This window comes from Pseudoliparis swirei, chromosome 8 (genome assembly GCF_029220125.1).
Source record: "Pseudoliparis swirei isolate HS2019 ecotype Mariana Trench chromosome 8, NWPU_hadal_v1, whole genome shotgun sequence".
Lineage (NCBI taxonomy): Eukaryota > Metazoa > Chordata > Actinopteri > Perciformes > Liparidae > Pseudoliparis > Pseudoliparis swirei.
The window spans coordinates 9964643-9988503 of NC_079395.1; the positions used below are offsets into that span (position 1 = coordinate 9964643).

At 41.2% G+C, this 23861-nt stretch overlaps 3 protein-coding genes across 7 annotated transcripts in view; 1 reads left to right on the plus strand and 2 right to left on the minus strand.

Moving 5' to 3' along the window:
• The first annotated feature begins 499 nt into the window (after positions 1 to 499).
• c8a (complement component 8, alpha polypeptide) lies at positions 500 to 5876 on the plus strand. Its single transcript, XM_056421332.1, has 11 exons — positions 500 to 682; positions 761 to 869; positions 1297 to 1444; positions 1544 to 1691; positions 1887 to 2076; positions 2150 to 2332; positions 3174 to 3414; positions 3515 to 3646; positions 3789 to 3946; positions 4137 to 4362; positions 5544 to 5876. The coding sequence occupies exons 1-11, from the start codon at positions 573 to 575 to the stop codon at positions 5693 to 5695; spliced, it is 1797 nt and encodes a 598-aa protein (XP_056277307.1). The 5' UTR covers positions 500 to 572; the 3' UTR covers positions 5696 to 5876.
• A 215-nt stretch (positions 5877 to 6091) lies between these two features.
• c8b (complement component 8, beta polypeptide) lies at positions 6092 to 11538 on the minus strand. 2 transcript variants are annotated; one of them, XM_056421333.1, is made up of 12 exons: positions 11427 to 11538; positions 10978 to 11125; positions 9859 to 10006; positions 9533 to 9674; positions 9277 to 9409; positions 8915 to 9112; positions 8029 to 8269; positions 7723 to 7851; positions 7463 to 7644; positions 6821 to 6974; positions 6431 to 6502; positions 6092 to 6313 (listed from the first exon to the last, which is right to left on the minus strand). In XM_056421333.1, exons 1-12 carry the CDS (start codon positions 11501 to 11503, stop codon positions 6159 to 6161), a joined length of 1779 nt encoding a protein of 592 aa, XP_056277308.1. In that variant the 5' UTR covers positions 11504 to 11538; the 3' UTR covers positions 6092 to 6158. The 2 variants fall into 2 exon arrangements, with proteins under 2 accessions (XP_056277308.1, XP_056277309.1); XM_056421334.1 differs by having other exon boundaries at positions 7463 to 7626; positions 11427 to 11537.
• Positions 11539 to 12947: 1409 nt separating this feature from the next.
• dab1b (DAB adaptor protein 1b) overlaps positions 12948 to 23861 on the minus strand; it is a 45645-nt gene continuing 34731 nt past the window's right edge. For all 4 annotated transcript variants that reach the window (XM_056421508.1, XM_056421509.1, XM_056421507.1 and 1 more), the window contains 8 exons: positions 21880 to 21945; positions 20392 to 20451; positions 18438 to 18485; positions 18022 to 18127; positions 17008 to 17655; positions 15483 to 15610; positions 14964 to 15070; positions 12948 to 14599 (listed from right to left, as the gene is read on the minus strand). In XM_056421508.1, the coding sequence (XP_056277483.1) occupies positions 14981 to 15070; positions 15483 to 15610; positions 17008 to 17655; positions 18022 to 18127; positions 18438 to 18485; positions 20392 to 20451; positions 21880 to 21945 (1146 nt within the window). In that variant the 3' untranslated portion in view covers positions 12948 to 14599; positions 14964 to 14980. The remainder of the gene's footprint in view (positions 14600 to 14963; positions 15071 to 15482; positions 15611 to 17007; positions 17656 to 18021; positions 18128 to 18437; positions 18486 to 20391; positions 20452 to 21879; positions 21946 to 23861) is intronic.

Here is a 23861-nt window from a genome sequence, read left to right on the forward strand (position 1 = left end):
ATGACGTGCGCGTGCATGACGCGTAATTGTTAAATCAGAAGCGCCGGAAGCCAGTTTGTCTGTGGATAGGTATTAAAGTTATTGCTATGATGATAATAATAATAATCATCATCATCATCATCATAATCATAATACTAATACTAATAATAATACTAATAATAATAAACACAACAATAAAAAAATAAAAAATAAAACATTATAATAATAACACTAATAATAATGATAATAATGATAATCCTGATTGGGATAATACAATGTAGATATTGTCAGTAGGAGAATGTTGTGATTCATTTCAGTTTGAGGTGTTTGATGTACTTTTATTGTTGTTAGTGTCACATTAAACGTACGAGCAAATTGTGTGGCTGGATTGGAGTGTTTGCTGGGGGAATATGAGAAATGGGGGTTATAGATCATTAAAAAAAGAAGTCTGAACTGTTGTAAGAGCATGTGTTTACTCATGATCAATCATTTACAGTCGTTGGTCAAGACTGCAGTGGTAGAAGTCACAACACAACGTTTTTTTTTTGTGATGTGGCAATTTAATCCTAAAGACTAGCTACTCATTTGTCATTATGGAGACGTTTATTAATTTACTTCTGACTTTATGCACACTGCTTCTGTCTGTGAACAGTATATCAATGGTGAATGTATACAGGAGCCCATGGACAACTGCTGATTACAGGTGCAGTACTCATCGCTTCAATATCTCTTAGATAAACTTGATAACATTTAATGATAATGATTATTATGATTAATTTAGTTGGGCTGGGATGAGGAGGGCCAGAGCTGTAAGCAGACCGATGCCCATCAACTGTAAGCTGGGGACCTGGTCATCTTGGACACCTTGCAACTCCTGCACAGACCAACAAGTAATGGTGTTTTTTCTCAAGAAATTCCACGAGTTTAAAGATGTTGAATGAAAACTATGATTACAACTTCTAGAACTATAACTATTTTTTTTAAACAGTGGAGTTAAACCAGTTTTCTGTCTGGAAGCTCAGATAAAAACATGAAGGAGATAACCAAGAGGGAACAATGATTATCACAAATTAGCTCTTCTGCTCCGATAAGGTCACTAAGGGTGGTGTAGACACTAGATATACAATAAATAACGTAGCTACTTTAATGGAACTTAGAAATGAACATGTATTAATTTAATATGATTTAAACTGCACCACTATAAACATCATAGCATGTGGGCGACTCTTAGAGTGGTTCTATGTGAACCTAAATTGTATCAGGGAATGGACTTAATGGTTGATATAAATAGCTAACATATTATCAACTCTGTCTTAGAGTCGTTTCCGATACATCGAGAAGCCCTCCCAGTTTAGCGGCACCGGGTGCATTGGGCCGCTGTGGGAGAAGATGGCGTGTCCATCAGCAACGACTCCGTGTCTGGAGACGGATTACTGTGGAGAGAGCTTCACCTGCAAAGAAACAGGCAGGTCCCAGTCACAACCATTCACACAGCACATTCTCTTAAAGCCGAGGGTGTTTTGTCTGTGCATCTGCAGTATACAACCAGTCTCTCTGTCTATAGGGCGCTGCATTAGCCAGTCCCTTCGCTGTAATGGAGAGCCAGACTGTGATGATTTTTCTGACGAAGAGGGCTGTGAAGACGCCACCAACAGAGATGACAAGTGTTCCACCTTACTGCGAATCCCCGGTGCTGAACGTGGCACCCAGGGGTAATTGCATACATCTTTTGAAAGCAATGCAATTGAATTACCAGGACAGTTGAAAAACAATATTTCAATTAGCATATACATATTCGCAAATTGTTTTGAAACATCAGAAATATGTACAAATCACACCATTATTTATTTTGCTTGATTTAATCTTCATACCTTGATTTAATTTGAATTATTTTGCTTTGCCGATAGCTACAATGTCTTGACTGGAGACTTTACGGATCAAGTGCTTGACCCAAATTATTTTGGAGGAAAGTGTGAATATGTCTATAATGGTGAATGGAGGAAATTCATCTATGACGCGTTCTGTGAGAACCTGCACTACAATGAAGATGAGAAGAACTACAGGAAACCGCACAACTACCATACCTACCATTTTGTGGTATTGTCATGCTGTTTCTTATTTAATAAATGGGCTGCTTAAGACATTTTAACCTGATTAAAACCTGTTACAGGCTCAAGCTACATCAGAGGGCTCACATGAATACTTTGAAGATATGGTGAGCCTGCTGAAAGCCAGGAAAACGATGAGTTCTTCCAAAGGCGGTGTCTCAGTGGGGATCTATTATGTGGAACTGGGACTGAGTGGGAGTGAAGAATCAAAGTTTCTCAACAACATAACGCAACATAAAAGCCAGGTATGATTTATTTATCAAAAGAACAAAACTCTAATACGACATGATAACAAGTCCAATTTGTTTTAAATATATAATTATTAATTGTTTGAGGTCAGAGTTGTTTGTTGTTTGAAGATTAAAACCACTCCCATGATGATTACGGTATTTATGAAGCCAATTTTGGGAGAGGAAAAACGGTGTAATTAAAACTCTTGGGTCCTTCAGGTAATGCCAGGGCACCCAAAGCAACTTTTTCCTACTATTACATCGGGAAAGAAACATCTGTAAATCAGATGATCTTTTTCTTCTTTTCTTTTTTTAACTTCTCAGCATAAACACATAAATAGCCCGTATTTAAATAAATAGGGCCTAAAAAGTTGTAAAATCCAGGAGCTGAATCCAGAGTTCATTCCATGGGCATTAAAAACTGCAGTTCATATGAGCGAGCGGTTAAAGGAAGCACTAGTGCGCCTACTCTGAAGCCCCATGGATGCAGAAGATCCTGATCAATTAAAATGGCATTTGAGCCATTTTGGCTTCCAGTGCCACTGAGCAACATTCATAGGAAAGAAACAGGGCCCCGCCTCCAACACTGTATCCAGTTTTCTTTATTCATATATGGTCTTTAAGTTATCAATCTCCCAATTTAGCTTAATATAACAATATGAGGGTGAGCAAATATGTGTATTACACCTAATTAAGAACTCCTTAAAATAATGTTTATGTTTGGGTGTGTGGCCAAAAGAAAGGACAATCTTTGTTGGTAGGAATTACAGTTTGATTCAAGTTTGATTAGAATAGTTTCATCATTATTGTTTGTACTTAAATTATTTGTACTAAAAAAAGAATTTTTTGTCTTCAGAACTTAGGGTTCATCAGGCTTTGGTCCAAAGTGCAAACAGCCCACTTCAAAATGAGAAGTAACAAGTTGATGCTTCATGATGATTTCTACATTTCACTCATGGATCTGCCAGAGCAGTATGATTTTGGGATGTATTCCCGCTTCCTCAGCACATTTGGCACCCACTATGTCACAGAGGGAACAATGGGAGGAACCCTTGAATATGTTGTGGTTGTCAACAAAACAGCTATGGCAGAATCAAGTAGGCTACTGTGGGCTTTCCAGTTTGTTGATCCATGTCCCTTGATAGGAAATGTAATGTAAAGTAACCTTTGGTCACTTCTCTTCCACAACTCTCACAGAGATTGAGGGTGAACAAGCTGGTCGATGCTTTGGTGCTTCTATTGGTTTGAGCTATCCCATCTCCAGCAATGTAAAAGCAGAGCTCAAAGTGGGCGTGAACCCGTGCATTAAAAAAGGAGGTTTTCATCAATGTGAGGCATCAAAATCTTTTGAGTATTGAATTTGAGTTGATTCGTTTTATTTGTGACTATGTCTTGTTTCCATTCACCTGACAAGTAATTTGTCAAAATGTTTTAGCAGAGTTTGTAATTATTTTTTTCATTTGAAATGTAGCCAAGGACTCTGATTCAGCTGTGATTGAGGACATTGTTACTCTCGTGAAGGGGGGAGTCACACACAGCAGCAGTGGCCTGTTGGTTATCAGGAACCCTGACACCTACAGGAACTGGGGAGCGTCCCTCAAATACAACCCGACACTCATCGAATATGAGGTGAATTATTGTAGAATTGTTTGGCACAACATCCTTTTAAACAGAATAAAAAATTAAAAAAACACAAGTTGATAGTTCATTTCTTGATTTTGGACCTCACATTGCTTTTATGAATTTGCTGGTGTGGTCATTTGCTTTTTATGAACTTTGTTCCTCTTCCTTTCTCTGTCCCTCCTCCCTCGTGACATAGACCGTGCCAATTTATGAGCTAGTGCGCCTCAGCACAGCCGCTGACCATGTAGGTGCAAGACTGGCCAACTTGGAGAGGGCCTGGGATGAGTATCAGCTGCACTACGACTCCTGTCGCTGCGCTCCCTGCAGGCACAACGGCATACCTGTCCTAACGGGGACTTCCTGTAGATGCATCTGTAAATTAGCCTACTCTGGAGATGCCTGTGAAGAGACTCTCAGAAGAGGTGAGGCTGTTGTCAGGAGTAAAGGCATCGTAGGAAAACACATTAAATTTGCTGAAATACAGCTCTTTCTTGCTGTTAAAAGCCTTTATGCTAAGCTAAGCTTGCCATCTCCTGTCTTAAGCCTCAAATCTTTTTTTTCAAGAATGGTCTCATTGTAGTAATTACCTTCGCATTGAAAATGCGGAAGGTTATGCTTTGATCGCCGTGTATTTATTTATTTGTATGCGTGTTATTCATATAACAAAAAAAGTTTTAAACCGAATCGCATGAAATTTGGTGGGATGATTGGTTATTATCCGGGGACCATTTGATTAGATTTGGGGATCGATCGGGTCAAAGGTCAAGGTCATGAAAAGGTCAACATATTCTTGAATCGCATGCAATTTGGTGGAATGATTGGTTATTATCTGGGAACCATTTGATTAGATTTTGGGATCAATCGGGTCAAAGGTCAAGGTCATGGATAGGTCAAAATAATTTTTTTACCATAGCACGGTAAATTTCTATCCAATTGGCATGCAACTAATGCCAAAATGTTCATAATTCAATGCCCAATCTTGTGATATGCGAAGGTATGCGCTCTACCGAGTGCCCGTTCTAGTTCATAATGTTACAGGCGATCTTATGCATACAGCTGTGTGCAAAATGAAATGTCTTCTGGAATACCATGGACACAAAAAACATACTGTCACACACAATATGGTCACACAACAAGATCTAGTTTCTCAAAATCCTACTTCAGTGACAGTACTTTGTTATTTCTCACTGCTGACAATTGAGTTACTGCCTTGTCTTTGATCAGTTTGCCCATTTGGCTGCTTAGCAACAAGTGCAAATTAAAGAAGGGAGTCACGACTCTTTTTGGACAGATCATTTGGCTCAACTCAACGGCTCCCAAACGGCTCTCCAATAAGCAAAGGCTTTTATACTTCAGTTAAATATAGATTCACATACATATCTAATTGTATAATACTACACTGTAATTTAAAGAATAGGTTACATTGTGTAAGTATGAACACATAAAAATAAAAAAAAGGACATTTAGCTATTCTCCATTTGCCAATTGATCAGCTGCCTGTTTCACTTGCTCCTCTGGTAAGAGGATGTGAGGATCTATGAGAATATATACTATACATGTTTGTTAAACTCAGCTTAAAACCCCCTTATTTTTTCCTGGACAGATACCAAGACAGATGGGTCTTGGTCATGCTGGGGGACTTGGTCATTCTGTGCATCAACGAGGAGGACTCGAACAAGAACATGTGATAATCCCACTCCCGCTGGCGGTGGCACAACCTGCCTGGGCTCAACGTCTCAGACTCAACGCTGTTGAAGTCGGTTCCAAGGTGAAAATGCTGTTGAGCACTTAGTGAACATCATCTTAGTGTTTCTTACAGAATATAAACTGTTCTTCCACTATCCTTAACTGTCTGAACTCACTAAATGTATGTCTTCTTCAGGACACATGACACACTGTATATCAAGGCAGTAATAAATATGTGACGCAGACTTTACTAACTGTGTGCTTTTCTGTCTGGATATTAAAACTCTAGATGCTTTGTATGAGATTTCGCCTTGAATGTGAAGATTACATTTGGGTAACATGAGCTGAATTCAGGTCAGAGCTTCAGGCAAGTCTAGTGAGGAAAGCTAGTCAGGTCAAGTCTGTTTTTGATTCATCTTGTCACACTATAAGTCTAAAAACAAACAAAAACACCACAGACCAAACTTCTGCTTTCAAGGAAGGTTTTATAAAACGTTATGTCAAGGTTGACAACGGTGCTGTTGAGCAGATATCAAAAGCATTCAGTCGACTCTCGCTGCAGTCCTCTGCATGCCAGGCCTCCTTCGCTCGGTGCTGGGTTGTTGCACTGTCGACTCCTCGTCATTGTTCTTCCATCGCACGATGACCATGCAGCCCAGCAGCTCCAGCTGCCGTCAATGGTTAAATCTGTCAAGTGGCAGAGTCAGTTCTCATATTAATATGTCGATATCTCACTATGTGTTTGTGCAATGAAAGAAAAAACATGTTAAGTTGTATGCACTGTTTGGGATTTCTAGAGCTTACCTTTTCGTCTATTAGTGATCTCACAGCCACGCCCAGAGTAGCCAACAGCACACACACAGTCACACCTGGTGCCTGTTGATGGAGATGATGAGATTTCATAATCACTATCATTACCCCCACTGTTAACATCTTCCGGCACTTTGTACACTATTACGTTTGGTTTGGGAACCAAATCTAAAAAGAAAATGCTGGGGGCAAACTCTGTTGATGTTACTGGCTTCCTTTGCTATCCGTTTAGGGGTGATGATGTTCCATAAACCTTAAGCTTTGGCGCAAAAAATAATAAACGCGATAAAGATGTTACATTTTTCAGTCAATAACTAAATGAAATAGATAAATAAATAAAATATATTTCTCATGAACACCAACAAATGATATCCTCTGAGGTACCTCTCAAAACGCTCACTCCATTGTTGTGGCATGGAGCACATCGACACGGACTCGCCTCGGCCAGGTACTCTGACAGAGCTCTCTTCAGGTTTCTTTTCAAGGTGGCATCGTGGGAGAAGTCTCTGGAGGTCACCAGCTCATACAGCGGCCGTGTCTAATGAGAAACAGATGTGACTACTAAACCATCTATGTACCGTCAAAATTAAAATCTCTTTTGATAGAGCAAACTGAAAAGCCCCTCAAGGGCTGAAACTTGAGCCTATTTATATTTGGCACAGTTGCAGTTTGTTCTCCAACTTGCCATAAATCAGTCAAGATGTTCTGACGTGTTTGAAATTATACCAACACTGACCTCTTGTAAATGTTTCTGCATCAATAAGTCAGATCAAATTCCAGTATTATAACTGCTGCAAATTTAAAGAAGGAGTTATAAAGTAAGATGAAAAAGAGGTATTCATTATGTTAATGTGACAAGATATTGTGGGAGACAGGAAACACATCGATAAGAGAGAATTACTAATCGACTCTTGCTGCAGTTCCCTGAACTCAAAATAATTATGGATGAAAGCAGAAATAGAGAAGAAAAGGGAGAACAAAGAGAGAAGCAATGCATGGGATTAAGCAAAATACAGAGAAACTTACTGTTGAGCGAATGAAGTCAGGGTTAAAACGCACGCCTTCGCCCCAGAGCCCCATCAGCTGGGGGGTGGGAAGCTTTTTAGACACCAAAGCAGTGATGGACTCACTACTCCCCCCCCTTACTACAGACACAAAGTCCTCCACCATGCTGCCATTCAACATGTCCTCTGGGGAGAGACCAATTACTTCAGAGTTGTAGCACCAGTGTCTGAAGTTAAACAGAACATATTTGACATGCAATTAGGTAAAAGGTGTAACCTCACCTCCCATCTCATTCAGCACACCATTACAGGATCCACCATGAACCCCCACCGACACATAAACACCGTATATGTTGGCCCCGACCTTAAGGCCTGACTCCGTACAGCGTTTAAAGTCGTCCAAAGAATAAACTAGAATAAAAAAGGGAGCAATGGGAGTCAGTGAGTGGTTACTGCCTTTCAAAATCATATTTATAATTCAAGAAATTAACCCACCAGGGTCAATATTTCACTGTAATGGTTAATTAGCACAACAAAGCAATTAAACCACACTTGATTTGGCTCCAGTTCGGCAGTAACATGCATTACCTGTCCGCTCAAGCTTCTCCTTGTTCAGGATGATGGTGTGCTCATAGTCTCCTCCGAGGGTTGCCTCTGTGATGTAGTGGGTGCCGTAGTCCCTGAAGATCTGCCTGTATTCCCCATAACCATAAGACTGTGGCAAGGAGCGCAGGCGCTGCAGGAACTCAGGGTGGAGCATCAAATCATCGGACTTCAACATGTACTGGGCCAACTCCAGTTCTGCTTTGGCCCTCACAAAGCTGTTCGTCTGAGAGAAGAAACAGTGGGAGGCAGGTGTTGAATAATTCCCTGTTTTCAGGTGAAGATTGTAGATATTTAGAATAATTGCGAGTTTGTATGAATCATGAATCCAGTCAACAGGTCATGTAGCACATTCCTGTAATTAAACCTCTCCTGTAGAAGCCCACTCTTGATTCAGAGATGTCAGCTAACTACTGACCGATCTCTAACCTTCCCTTCCTCTCGAGAAAGTGTTCGCAGATCAGTTGTATTTATCAGATCGCTCTCCATTTGTATTTGTAAACGATGAAGCCTCGATGACCACCGACGTTAATCACAGAGTTCCACAAGGTTCTGTGCTCGGACCAATTTTAATTCCATGCAGATGATACTCAATTATATCTATCGATCAAACAAGAAGAGACCAACCAGCTCGCTAAACTTCAAGCATGTCTTAAAGACATAAACACACAACAACTGAGTTTTTCCTGATCCGATGTGAGTTCCTGGGACAGAGATGTCGTATGTGTACATTGTAAAGCCCTCTGAGGCAAATTTGTAATGTGTGATATAATTGGGCTATAACAAATAAACTAAATTGAATTGAATTGAATCTGTTTTGTTTTTGAGAAATCAGAAGGTTGTATAGAGGTCAGGACCAAAGATATCTCACCTTACTCGAAGCACGGCGAATCTTCTGTTCGGCTTTGGTTCTTTTGGCATTATTGTAGTTGAAGCCAAATTCAGCGACGCCTGGAATGGCAAAGCCAAAGGAAACAGTGGTTTGGGTTGAGCGCTCCTTCATGGTGTGGTCCTTGTAGTCAGAGTATGACTCAAAAGACTGCAGGGTGAAATCATAAGAGCCTTTTGTCTGGAAGTACATGAGAAGCAAAATTTCCTTTTTAGTTTGTAATAAGCAGGACCTTATTAATAAGCAATTAATTTACTGTGAACATGGAACAACAGATAAAAGAATGAGATGAAAAAACCATCCTAATCTTGTATATCAACTCCAACTCAATGCTCATTATACACCTGCAGAGTGTACTGTTGCAAATTGTAAGGCTTTCTGAATCTGACGTCCTCGATGTAGTGTGGCAAGCAGCTGCCAGCGTAGTATCTGTTATCTAGCACCACTCCCTCCAGGTGACTGTTCAAAATGTTGATTCTGAAAGATAAGTGACAGCAACAGCATTAACAGCGAGCCGACTGATTTGAAAAAAGCAACGTGTTCATGTAAGTCCTCAAAAATTACTGGGACTCATTGCAGCCTGATTGGAACGTGACTCACCCTTTGGCAAGGTTTTCGATTCCCCAATACTCTTCAGCTGCCTGCCTGCAGGGCTTGGGAACGTTCTTACAGCCGGCTTCATCTGACATGTCCCCACAGTCATCCTCCCCACTACACTGCAGAGTTCTGGGAATACAGCGACCTGAAGGAGAGGAAATAGGTGGATGGCATTTAGTAGTTGTTTCTGAAAAGTGATACAATCAATAGTTTGACAATTTGGAAAAATATGCAATGAAGAGATCAATCTTGGTGAGCAGCCAATTAGTTTAGCTTAACGTCAGTGGGGAAAAATGGAGCGAGTATAAGGGGCTGGGTGTAGGAGATACCTGTTTGGGTGCACAGGAATCCCTCACATAAAGGAACATTGTCACATTTATAGCGGGCTGAAACGTCACAGGCCTCCTCCTCCCTGTCATGAAAATTGCACGGCTGCCCTCCAAACTGGGATGGCTGGTCCAGTTTAGCATAGCGATACTGAATGGTCGAGGGAGAGAAACACATAAACCGTCAGAGAAACACAGAGGAAGGTTCGCCACTACCCAACGGATGCGGTGGAAAGTGCTTCAGGGAACTATAACAGCCGAAATCCCATTAGAGGGCTGTTTTCACTTTGTCATGTCAAGGTTATTAATCCCGCCTCCGTGTAAAGTGGATGAGATTGAGCACTGAAGTACATCAGCCGAGACCTTTGCCAGCAGAGGAGCTCACCGAAAAACAGCACTCACGGGTCAACATATATCGAATGCTCAGTCTTTCAATCCTAGCACTGAATCTAATCATGCTAATCAAAATATAACGCCATTTATGATAACAGAAATCAATTACAATGGGTTGGATCAATGTATTTGGCCAGAAGTGCAGGTAGATATAAGACAGATATGTTTAGTTCACTGCAGTCCGTGAAGCCGGAACTTTTCCTCTCTATATTTCTTGAATTTATTTGCTTGATTGTTAAGTTAATGTTAACAGTGAAAAGGAAACTTGGACATTTTAGGAACTATACTGAATGCCAAGATTGAGAGGAGAAGATTGCTAACACTCTGCTGCGCTAAAGCTAGCAGCAGCGCTGCTCGCTAATTTAGCTTAGCACTAAGAATTGTAAATAGAGGAAACAGCTCGTGTGGCTCGGTAAGGAAACAAAACACTGACAGTTTATTGGTCAGGATCAGCGAGTCAACCAATGGAGACTTGTACCTACTTAACCCAACCAATACATATGCTATGGCGTTTTGTTATTATTTACACTTTGGGATTGGATTGATTAAAACAATCAAAATACAACTTGTTAATAAATGTGTTAGTATACGCATTTTGTGATTTTTGATCCCAGTCAGGCCAGCTGTATCTAGTCGCTATGCTAAGCTAAGTTAGCTAGACAACAAATGCATGTGTTGCACCTGTAATGTTCCCCAGGGCCCACGATCACCTATCTGTATCATACTTACTCTTTTTTTCTGACAGGTGTCACAGCGTGACCATAAGCTCCACTCTGATAAAACACAGTCCACAGGATGAACTACCAGCTGATCGCCCACTGAACGAGCTTCACGAACACGAGGCTCTTCATTGTTCGCTGTTGTGACGGCAACTTTGCTGTGAAAATGTAGATGAAAATCAAAGCAAAACAAAAGTGACATTTTATTTACTGACAGGTATTTTTAAGAGCTATTTTAGTTTCTCAAAAACAAATGTCTGTAAGATTAGCTTCTGATTGAATTACATATAATCAGCGATATGACAGGATTTAGTGTGGAAGTGAAATAAATCACTTTTAATCTCACACTGAAAAACATGATAAATACTATATTGGAGTTGACAGTAATTAGGTTATATGAACCCAAATGGAAATTAACATTAAAATATAGGTGGTCTATCCGACAAATAAAAACCCTACCTTAGCAGTATCAAAGTAACATAGAGTAGACCACACTGCACATTGAGTGCACTCATCCGTATCACCACAGCAAGCATAGTTGTGTGTAATGCCTGACTGTGAACTGCTCAGCTCTCTATGTCAACGCAAACTGATCAATACTGGCCTGCACATGAACTCAGTGCTGCTATAGACTCAGAGGTTGATACACAAGATTGCAGGCCTCGGATCCACCAAACAAGGTGTTGTGGGATTCTCTTGTCAGTTTGTAATGAACACACATGAGGTATGACATTAGGTTTATTGAAGCAGGTGTGAATATATAGGCACGCTTAATCAAGGAGTTCTGGCCATATTCACAGTTATCTTAAACTCCATTGGTTTCAACCCAGAGGAATGGGATGAATCTGAAATAACAAGAAAATATATCTTTGTATAATAATCTATGAAAGCGGAGAAAAATTACGGCTTTGTAATAAAGTGAATTCCTGTTACATAGTTAAATCAATCGAGTCATGTTTCTGTACTTTTGACCTTTAAACTTTGTTCACCTTCACAAAACTTTGGATTTTACAGAATGACACAATCAATTGGCTCCACTGACGTTCACCGACTCTGTGAAAAGCAACATAAATACGAACCAAATATCTGGTACACATACTGCTACTGCTCATAATTACTTATAATTATAACAAACACAATCATAAGATATGTTATCCTTTTAGTATGTGCACTAGTATGTGATTAGTAAATCCATGATCGTAAGGACAGTCGTGAACAGTAAGTGTAATTACTAAACTACCTGTACTTCTAGATTCTTCTACATTACCTCTATTTAAAAGATGGAGTTACTTAAACATAAAAATATGACACACTTGTGAAATACAAGGTATTGCTGAAGATAAAACCTAAGGTTCTCGACCTTTTTGGCATGTGACCCCTTACAAAAAGCAGATGTGTGTGAGTTTTAAGCAGTTCCCATCGAAACATCTCAGATGATGTCATTAAGAGGCTAAAATAGAAGGCTAAAATAGGTAAATTGTATCTACAATATGAATTTTATCTTTCCATTACATGAATGATCTAATGACCTTTCAAATTAATCTTGTGACTCTTTGGAGGGGGCCGAACCTTGAGGTTGGGAACCACTGAAAAACACCACTTAACTGTATGAGGTATTGAAATCTAGCTCCATTTTGAGCAGCTACAGTATAATACTGATTACACACTGATGCATTAATATAGTTAAATATTAGAAAAAGGGGCCAGTCTAATGAGCACTTTAATACTTTAAGTGCATTTAGCTTTGAATACTTTCTGTAAGTTTACTTAGTGACAATTTGGTAAGACATTGTGTGATTAAGCAATATATCCATTACAAAAAGAGAAATAAAATGCGTCACATTTACCTGACCTCATGGAGGATTACTGCAGAATTAGTTTGAGAAGAGCAACCTCTGTTGGCTGCTGTTGTGACCTTTACAGAAGGTACATTATTAGAACGATGGCATTGGCTTAAAGAAAGAAAACTAGGCAGAAAAGTGGGAATCACATGATATTTTATTTGTGACTGAACAGTGGCATGGGTACAGTGTATGGGGAAGTCATAGACGTACAAAAGTCATTTTTTCTCTTTTTCATGACAACTCTTAATTCCATAAATAAAATTTACAAAATATTTTGGACAATTTTCATTTTTCTTACACAAGCAGGGATACAGTTACCATTTGTTATTGTAAGACTAGCAGATAATAGTGATATCTCTATTGTTCATATTATATAAAGTTGCCTTTCTTTTTGACCATTTTGATTCAGTGGAGCAGACCTACAATATGCCCAAGTGCTTAGTTACAACAATGACCTGTTTACTGTTTACAAATGACCTGACAAGAACAGAAAAAAACCCTGATAAGGCATAGAAATGCACTCTACTGTCTCCGAGCTCAAGGTTATTAAGCCAGTGTGGGTTTATTCTGCTTATTTATTGAAGAAACAAAACAGAGATATGATTCAAAGAGGCAAATTGTAAACAATGCGACCTCAGCTGGAAATGTAGAATATCGAAAAAAACAAAGAGATGCAGGAAAATCTGCCTCCTATTTACTAAATATAAAAACCTGAAACCTTGAAGGAGAAGTAGGATTTTTTTCTTTCAACCCCTTCATTTCTTTCAAGCTAAAAACGAGTGAGACAGGTACAACAGGCTGTATTTTGAATGAGCATGTAACACAGATTCACAGTTCATATCTCAACAACCCAAACAGAAACAAAGATATGTTTGGAAATGAAAAATAAATGGCTGCGGAAGCGAAACAAACATCCAGACGTCAAAAAATGGAGGTGCTGGTAGGGCATTGCTTGAGAGAAACACAGGTAGATGGCATCCAAGAGGCAGAGAGCTATCTTATGGCACAGAGGCTCAGGTATAGGGGACTGGGCAGATTCTTATTTACAAAATAGATGTTTGGCAAAGTGTACACATTGATACCTCAAAGTCATTTCGATACCTCTCATGACTCTGCGTCATCAACTAAGAATTCACAGCTTATAAAATAGGAAAAAGAAATCAAAACTTTTTAAAATTAGTTTCAGCTCTCGAAGGAAGCTGCAGCGAACAGTTTGGCTCACAGCTGAGTCCGCTGAATCCACATTAAGTCTGTTCATGCAAATGGCCAAATCGGTGGAGCAACACTATGAGAACATTTGGCAAATCCATCTGCTGCGCACAGTCTTTGCTGGTGGCGGTTGACAAACAAAGGTCAACCGCATACAGTAGCACGCTGCTCCTCTTAAAAGGCTCAAAAAAAGAATTAGCATCATCAGTGTCACCGCGGCCATTTAATGCATCCTCACAGGTATAAACTCATTAATCCGTTACAGGAGGCTGCAGTCGCCTCCTGCCGTAGGTTTCGGTCAAAGATCAAAGGTCACTTCCTGGTTGAAAGGTTTTTTGATTGGACGATAAAGCCAAAGTCTGGTTGTCATGCTGAGGAGTACAGTAGAGTATGTGGCCTCGAGAGGAAAGCAGATCCGAGGATAGCCAGCTTAGTACAGAACTGCCAAAATGTCCTTTGAACGTTGAAAAAACCGAACACATCTGTGTAATCCAGCTGTGTGAGATGCTGCTGTTCACTCGTCCTTCTCTTCTTCTCTTTCTCGTGAGCTTCTGTCTTGGCCTTGAGAGCTTCCATCCCCTAGAAGACAAACCAATTGACCAAATCATGAAGCTGCATTTGTGCAGTTACAAATCTCACCACCAGGTGGCAACTTTGTGCCTTCCTTGTCTTTCTTTTGGTTGATAATGACAGGAACATTGAACTAAACCAAGGCTCTTTCCCAAGAGGCAGCAAACCACTCGTCGACGAGGGGAAACGAGAGAAATGGAAAAATAAAGCATATCAAGGAACACAGAGCTGGGTTATGAAACTATTCAAGGGGGTGTGGGCGTCGTTGTACATTGGAGATGAAAAGAGCCGTGGCGAAAATGGATGAAAGTGAAGATTGTTCAGATGTATCAAACACAGACATTTTACAGAGATGGGGATTGTGTATACCCACTAGGTGTGCGTGGTTCTCTAGCTGTCATCCTGTGGACAGGTCTGATCCTGCAGAGGATCAGGAGCTCCACTGGGCACCGGAGAGATCGACCTTGCATCACCAGAGCCCTGAGAGAAAGAATGGGAGAAAGCTGTATGATTTCTATTTTGCACGTGACATGCTTTGGCAGAATCAGTTATCCTCCAGCATGTGGAGACCTGAAAAAGTGCATCTTTTACTTCTCATATTTTCCAGAAAAACATTAGCAAAACATTTAGGATAATTACTGTGACACACAATTATACCTTATTAGACATGATCTAATCAAGACACTTTAATCATCTTTGACCTTTCATGTTTAATTGGCTTGACATTTTGCTTTATAAAACAGGTAAAATCAATCCCATTTGGCCATATTCATTACATGACACCTAATTTGTGTGTGATTACATGCAATGCACATGCACAGATCATCTATAAGACAATAATAGATCATAGCATTGTGTCAGTCAGTTATTGACCCAGAGGGGCGGAGCTCACCGATTGTTCCTCCTTGGCGTTGCTGCAGTTACCCTCAGGGTCTACAGGGGAGTGATCGGTGGGGGGGTCACTGGCCTGTGAAGGGGGGCAGTCTGAAGACGAGCTCTGCTGAGGAGCTGGAGTGGATGCTGTGGAGAGAGGAAATATGAAATGTTCAGTAAATACAGCAAGAGGATATAAAATGGGATATTACTTTGTTTACTGAGTTTTGTTTGATGCAAGTCTGCTCAGTGAAAAGATTTTAGCATCGAGCTGGTAACATGCATAACCTATACTGAGATGCAGTGGATTCAAATCCAGATCATGACCTTTATTGCATGTCATCCTACTGCACTTTATCAAACAAAGCAAAACTTGATTAACATGTATGCTCCTTCATACCTGTCTGATCTCCTTAAACCTTATATTCCATCCTGCGCTTTCCGTTCTTAGAATACAGCATCCTTTCTGTTTCCAGAGTTAAAAAGAAGACGGCAGGCCGCAGGGTCTTTTCCTATCGTACTCCCTGCATAATATTCGTATGGACATCAGACAGTCTGGCTCTGTTGTGGCCTTTAAATCCAAACCTAAAACACACATTTCACCTTATTTGCTTATTCTTATATATGTGTATGTCTGTCCTGAATATTGCACATTTTCTGAAAACCACTGCATCGCGCTAATCCTCTTTGTGTTTATTGGCCCACAAGCAAACAAGCCTCTAAAACTGTCGATGTCGGTGCCTCATTCCTGAGGTTTGGATCTGGATCTCCATAGATTTAGCCTCTCCTCATGTGTCTTTCTCCCTTGTGTGCATGTTGTCCCTGTGGCTCTCTCCCGAGGAGGAAGGTGTTCTTGAGCTGTGCTGCTTTCTGGTTCTCCTTGGTTGAAAGGAGGTTGTGTGACTCGGGGTCTGTTTGGCAACACCTGCAGTTGCTCAGGCAACTTGATTCTTTCTACATGTTTAACGTTGTCATTGTCCTTAGTGTATTTTTACTATGTCAGTATAATCTGTACAAACAGGATGTATTGCAGTTTGTCCGCTCTAGGAGAAAGATCCTTCCTCAGATGCTCCTGCTGAGGTTTCTTACATTCACAGCTCTTTTTTTTTTACTGCACTTCAAAGCAATTCATTCAATACTTTTGGAGAAATCTCACTCAAAACCACAAATGTGCCGTAAAGGGGTCACCAGCGTCAGGGGGATGCATCCTCTGCGAACAATGAATGCCTGTTCAAAATGTGATAGCAATGGATCGGATAGATGTTGAAATAGTCCAGCCTGTGACACCATTCATAGGGACATCCAGCCTGTGACACCATTCATAGGGACATCAATCATAGGGACATCAAGCCTGTGACACCATTCATAGGGACATCCAGCCTGTGACACCATTCATAGGGACATCCAGCCTGTGACACCATTCATAGGGACATCCAGCCCGAAAGGCTAATGATGTTTTTTTAAATGCTTTTCTAATAAAGTGGTACATATGGAGATTTAGTAACATGTATTTATGTATGAAGACAACATTTACGAACTCTTACGTGATTCAGTCGACAGGGATGTGGATGTCCCTGGGCTCAAGGTCACCCTAGAGAGATCAAGGTCACTACAGCTTCCTTCCTCTTCCTGGGTTGCAGCAGCAGGAGGGGGCAGCAGCTGACTGCAGACCAGTGAGTCCGGTACACTCATGAGGCCTGGGGTCCCACACCTGCTCACCCCTGCGGACGCAACGCCAGATTCCATACACGCTGCTCCGGCTCCTGACGTAGAGGGGCCCTCGTCTGCATCTGAGTCAAGGCCGAGCCCTTCCTTCCCCAGGCTCCGCTGCATCTGAATCAGGCCTGGGTCTGCCGTGTGCTGGGGGCTGGTGATGGCAGAGGAGGGGGCCGACATGTCGTAGGCGTGGGGGCAAATGGTGGTAATGGGTACTAGGCCTTGGAGCATGGCAGCTGGTATGGCGTGCCCTCCCACTCCCACACCCTGGGCAGGCATGTAGGCTGCCATGGCCGCCCATTGCTGCTGAGTGGCCGGGAAAATGTTGGCCTGGCTCCAGATGAGGGGCTGACCACCGGGGAGGACCTGAGCCACCTGGAGGGGCCCCTGCACGGGGAAGGCCAGAGTCTGAGCCTGGCCAGGAAACGGCTGCTGCGCCCACTGGGCGGCCTGCACCGAACCCATGGTCATATAACCTGCAGCAGAGACAAGAGGAGGAGAAAGAAGGATATGATTTGTTATCGTGGACAGGCACATTGTCAAAAGGATTATGTGAATGAAGTTGTTTCCTGCATTTAAAGATTGCCTTTCAGCCGGTTGCTGTTTTAAAAATGATGTTGGGAGGTTCATGAATGTTCTTGAAATATCAAAATGTCAATGGCTTTGCTAAAATATGCAAAATCACCATTATCTGTGCTGTCGCTTTATAGTATCTCTGAGGTACAGTCAATCTAGGCTTTTCACAAACTACAAATCAAAGGACGACATCCCCAGCAGCACTTTATTCTCTTTTATGTTTCATATTATGGAAAACAATGCAGCGTTTCAGTGCGGGCCGCTACCTGACGGCACAGAGATGGGGCTGAAGGGGGCGTACAACTCAGCAGTGTGTTGCTGCTGTCGGCTGCTCCTGCTAGGGTCCAGTGTGTTGGCGGGGGATGGGGGCATCTGGTAGGAAAGCACAAACACACACACACACACACACACACACACACACACACACACACACACACACACACACACACACACACACACACACACACAGAGATGTCACTACTATCAAAGTCACCTGAAAGTCACCATGCTGCACATTTATCTTTAATCCGCAGTACTGTCGGATATTCAGGTAATTTAGATCTCTCAGAATGCAATGATCTAACATTACAGATAAAATAATGTCATTTTAACATGCTGTTCTATCAACTTGTACAAATTGCACAAAATGATGCGTTGCTGGGTTTTGTGTTGTCGTACTCACCGAGGGAGGAGTGGACATGTCGCCAAAAAGATCAAAGTGGTTGATGTTCTGTGAGTCGAACCAAGGGGTGAAGGAGAAAGAGAGACAAAATCCAGTGATACATCACGGCAATGAGATTTGCACACTCATGAAACCTTGAATTCATCTCCAGATAGAGTATGGGTGGGAAGGTGCGGGAAGTGAAATCTATTCATAAAGGCAGTTTGTGCTGTGGACGGCAAGAAACAACTATCCCCTCGTTTCATTATCAGATAATGGATCTAAAATGAATCTTTCATGGTTTGCTATAATTGAGTGGGTAAAAGGCTATTCAGTCCTATAAAACAGACTCTGATTAGATATTCTTATGTCTGCCAATCAGGAGGGGCCCCCATGAGAGCTTGGGCCACTTTATCATGCTGATTCTACTCTGAGAGCAGATACATACACAGAGGACCGTATTTATTTCATCAAATATATGAAAGGAAGAAGCTCCTGGAACTATCCAACCGAGACAATGAGGCCACCTCACACGAGAGGCAGACGTGACCCCTGCTCTAGTCCCCTCTGTTGTCTACTCAAACTACTTAAAAGAGAGGGGGACGCAGCTATGGAGGACTCTATGGAATGACTAAGTTTCATGAAATGTCTCTGGGGCCATGCAAAAGCAGACAATGAATCACCGTAAAATGCACAAAAACATACAGAACAAACAGGCACAAACATAACACATACATGAACAAAAACACGTATACAAAATATTAAAAAAGAAAGAAAAAGGAGGAATCGCAGCAGTCAGTGTCGCTGCTAACAGGGTGTTTTGTCCTCCTTGAATAAGCCTGGACATGGCGGATTGCAGTTTGCACGGCACTTTGGAACCATTGAGGGTCACAGAATGAGTCTGAATTTGGAAAAAGGTAAACACTGTACACAGACGTCTCTCCCTGCGGGCACTGACACACATCAGGGGAGCTCAAGGCTCTCAAAAAGCTCCAACTGAATGAACAGACAAGCAGTAACACTTAAAGATATGGAAGCGCTGCTACTTATACTGGCATGGGCTGTTTGGGTGAGATAGCGAAGGGGCCGGGAAAGTTTATCTGTTTGATATGCTGAGCAACAAGCACACACACAGCAGAGAGCAGAGAAGCTGTTTTCAGAAGTTGCATGGAAATTGTGTCTGAGTGAATGTTTGGCAAAATAGTCTTGAATGAATGTTTGTATCGGCGATTGGAGAGATGTAACAGCGTTGTCACTGCATGGTGGTGAAGAAATCATACAATCTATCAGGATGAGGTGAAATATATTTTCAGTTTGATGAAAAGGAGCAAAATCAGAAATGCTTTTTGTGTTTTTTCCTGAACAAAATGCATTGCTATGAATGAAGGTCCGGCTTAGTGTTTGGTGGTATGTAGCTGCGACTACACCGCATGCAGTTCGACCCGAAAACAAACCTCTCCTCTTCAACCTCTGAAGAAAACGGACAGCAACCCCTTTATTTATCTAGTTAATCCGTCGTACCCATCAGATGGGACCGGAAAACCGACTCCAAGCTGATTTCATCTCCATCTGGTCACGACATGCATCAGATTCTGCACAAGATTGGATTTTGGATACGAAGTCTGCCGCTCTAATGTCCTGTGAAATTGCTGACATGTCTGACTTTGGTTGACCAACCAATTAGTTGCATCTCTTAAAGCATGCTCGGCATGACCAATGTAGCTTTGTTTCTTCATCATCCTCACCACCAAAAAGAGGATGCAGACATAGAGCCCTGTCTTAATCGTTCTGGGATTAGGAAATCCATTTTAGAGCCTGGAGGCTGTAAAAAATAACTAAAACTATGAAATATCGTAGAGCAAAATAATATGGATGGAGACTGTCAAAGGGGGCTTTAGGCGCTTCCTTCAAGAGGATGTTAAAGAGAGGTTTGCAATGGTAAAGAACCAAATGGTAAAAAAATAAAAACACCTACAGTCATGAAATGGCGTTTTGGGACATCATAGATCCCTTCCTTCTGCTGACCGGTTGGGACCTGCATTGGATTGGAGGTCGATTCAAACGTAAGTAACAGAGCAACACCTTTTTATGTTTTATTTTTAACAGGCTAAGTTATTAAAGAAAACAGGAGGTTGCAAAATCTGAAACATGTGTATAGAAAAAGAAAAAAGCTTTCTTCATCAATTCCGATTTAGTCATTTTTTTAGGTTTTTTTGTTGAATTAATTCTACTTAAAGCAATATTGATTGTAAACAATGCTCGACGATGGTGCCTGCTGGTTCTGTGATAATTAAGAAAGCCTATTGTTCTGCTGCAACAGTATGTGTCCACTGGCTCATCTGACAAAACCAAGATTCCTGGCCTCCTTTGTATATTTCTCTTACATTTATTCAAACTATCTGTTGCCCTTAACCTCACTGCCTGTCTCCCTATCGTTCCCTCGACTAGTGAACTCTCCCTTACGTTTTCCTCAAGTCTATTGATCTTTGTCCATTCCGAGATCAAATGGCATGGCAAGTGATTAATCTCTCTCTCTGCATCTTTCATCTTCAGAGGAACGCAGGATACGGAGAGGCAAAAAGAGTAGGAGGAGGAGGAAGAGGAGGAGGAGGAGAAAGGGAGGGAGGAGGGATAGGATTAAACCAATCGACAGGTCCCTCGAGTCCTAGCTGGTCCTACAAATGGTCTAAAGTAAAAAGGTCAAATTGTTGGATAGATAAAAGGAGCCTAATATGCAGGCTTTGGGTGACCAACTGAACTTGACTCTTTTGCTGTTGTTTGTCAACAATTGTTGTGATGCTAAGTATTTGCATTCAGTAATTACCTCTCGATATAGCAGTTTTCATTGGTAGTGGGGAGTCTGCCATTCCCATGGAACCGATGCATGCATGTAATCGAGTGATTTTATCTCATTGATCGCCTGATTGTTTAGTGTGCTCTCTCAGCGCACTGTATCACAGCTGTATTTAGTTACTGCTAATGCAAATGAAACATCTGACGCCGCTGCTTCAAATAAAAGTGTGTAACTGGCGACACACGGGTGGCTTTTATTGTGAAGAAGCCACGGGAGAGGCAATCTATTTATCACTGCGGTTAGCGCTGATGTGTTCCTGAAAAAGACATGCTAATTTCCCATTTTCAACAGGGGATCAGTTTTAGTTTTTGCAGAGAGTAATGGATTCAAATATTATGGATTATAAGTTTAATATGAACCTCCTAATATAACACAGTTTGATTTGGTTATTTCCTACATGGCTTTTCATCTTCTGCCAAGTTGAAACAGAAACCTTGGTTTTGATCTCTCTTTAAATCTTCAGAAAATCCTGTCTCCAAAAAACATTTGCAACTCCTTACATGAATCTTGAAAGGTGCTATAAAGTCATGTTGTTAGTACTTTTACTCTTATAATCTATCACAGGGTATGAAGAGGGTGAAGAAAAGGGGGCAATGCTTGTCTTTGTACCTGATAAACGCTCTCCTCTGACTGGGGGCCACGGAGGGGTTCGTGTCCAGCCTCAAACACTATGTACTACAGAACAGAAGTAGTGGGCAAGGCGTAGAGGGGCAGAGAATAATGAGATGTGAAGACACAGAGAAAGGTTGGCATATAAAACAGAGAGATACAAGGAGGGAGCGATACATGACGAGAATAAATGGAAGCACAGGGAAGCGGGGATGCCGTCGAGTGGGGAATGAAATGATATCACGCATATGAAGGTTGTATCAAGAATGGAGCATGGGAAAGAGGAATGGGGGAGATGTGGAGAGAAAGCAACAAAGAAAAAGAGTGAGGTGGGAAGAGGAAAGAGCACAAGTATCATAGGTCAGGCAGTAGTTCAAAGGAAGGTGGAGGTCTTAGCGGAGGTCTCCCTTCAACATGACGCTCCACCTCTTTGAGAGGAAGTAGACCCAGACGTCAGGTTACTTGCTTGAGATCCATAAATGATGTCTCGGATCAGTCAGAATCTCCTCTTAAGATCGGTGTTAATGAATGCCTTTATGGATCTCAATGTAAAAGGATAGTTTGACATTTTTGGAAATACATTTATTCACTTTCTTGAGAGTAAGATCAATTCCCTTTTTCATATCTGTGTGGTAAATATGAAGCTGGAGCCTGCATCTGCTTGGCTTCGTTTAGCATTCAGACCGGAGGCGGGGAAACAATAACTACTTCAAATAACTACATTTTCCATCAATGAATAAATCCTAAACGACAAAGTAAAGGACGGACGAAAAAACAAATGACCCAATTACGATAATAACGCAAACAACCTGCATTGATCTGCAGAATCACACCAGAAGTCGAGCTGTTTGACCTGATGCACTTCCATAAGTAACGTTATCTTTCTGTTATGCTATCTGACCTTACCAGTTCTTGGAAGAACCAGATTTATGGACCAAAATATTCTACAATCCGCTCAGAATTAAACAAGAATCAGCAACCAAAAAGTTGGGATAGACTACAAAAAAATGCAGCCAGCAAACTAACATAAATAAAATGGTGTGTAGATGTATTGCATATGGTCCTTTGGATGTAATGTTGACATTAGTGTCAGTAGTCAATGTTAAAAGGAATGAGTTAATTGTAGGATTAATGTCAACCATCTAAATCTTTGATCAAGAGATAATGCTGCTTACCAAAGTTTTAGCTTCTCTTCTCAAGCTCAACCCAGAAAACAAACCAAATGACCAATTGAGTAAATACGATTCTGAATGGTCAGCTAGCTTAGGGATGACAACAGGCAGAAGTTAAAGTGAATGCCCGCTGAGCAGGAACGACAGAGTGAGTGGTTCTGTTCAAACAGAGTTTTAACATGACAACTGGATTCACGGAGGAGAGTCAAAGGAACTGGGCAGTGTGCGTATGAGAGTAAACGCTGCCTTTACTATCAAACTCGTGAGGGATGAGAACGTCACCTGTCTCCTATAGGTCACAGCTCACAAGCAAAAATATTCAAAATGCTTTGAAGACATAACAATTTAAAAATGAAAAATAAACACAACAAAAATTGGACTATGAATTAGTTATTGGACAAATAAATATGCCAATTTTAGTTAAAAGACTAAAACTAAATCAAAGTCAAATGCCACATTTAACACTGCAGCACGGATTAGATGCTGGTGGGTGTTTTTTGTTACCTTTGGACAGACAAAGCTGTTTCCCCCCGTTTACAGTCTTTATGCTAAGCTAGGCTAATTGGCTTCGGGCTCCAGCTGCACATTCACTGTGCAGTGGTATTGACCTTATCAGCAAGAAAGTTTCAAAGACAAGTGTATTCCCTAAAATGTCAAAGTACTCCTTCAAGATTCTCGCCACGGTCTGGAGTTTTGTCAACCAACATCAACATAATCGGAAGCTGCAAATGAAATGACTTTATGCAAAACACAGTTTAGGAGCAAAGCACAGAGGTGATCTGAGAGGTGGTTGGACGTACCACTGAACAT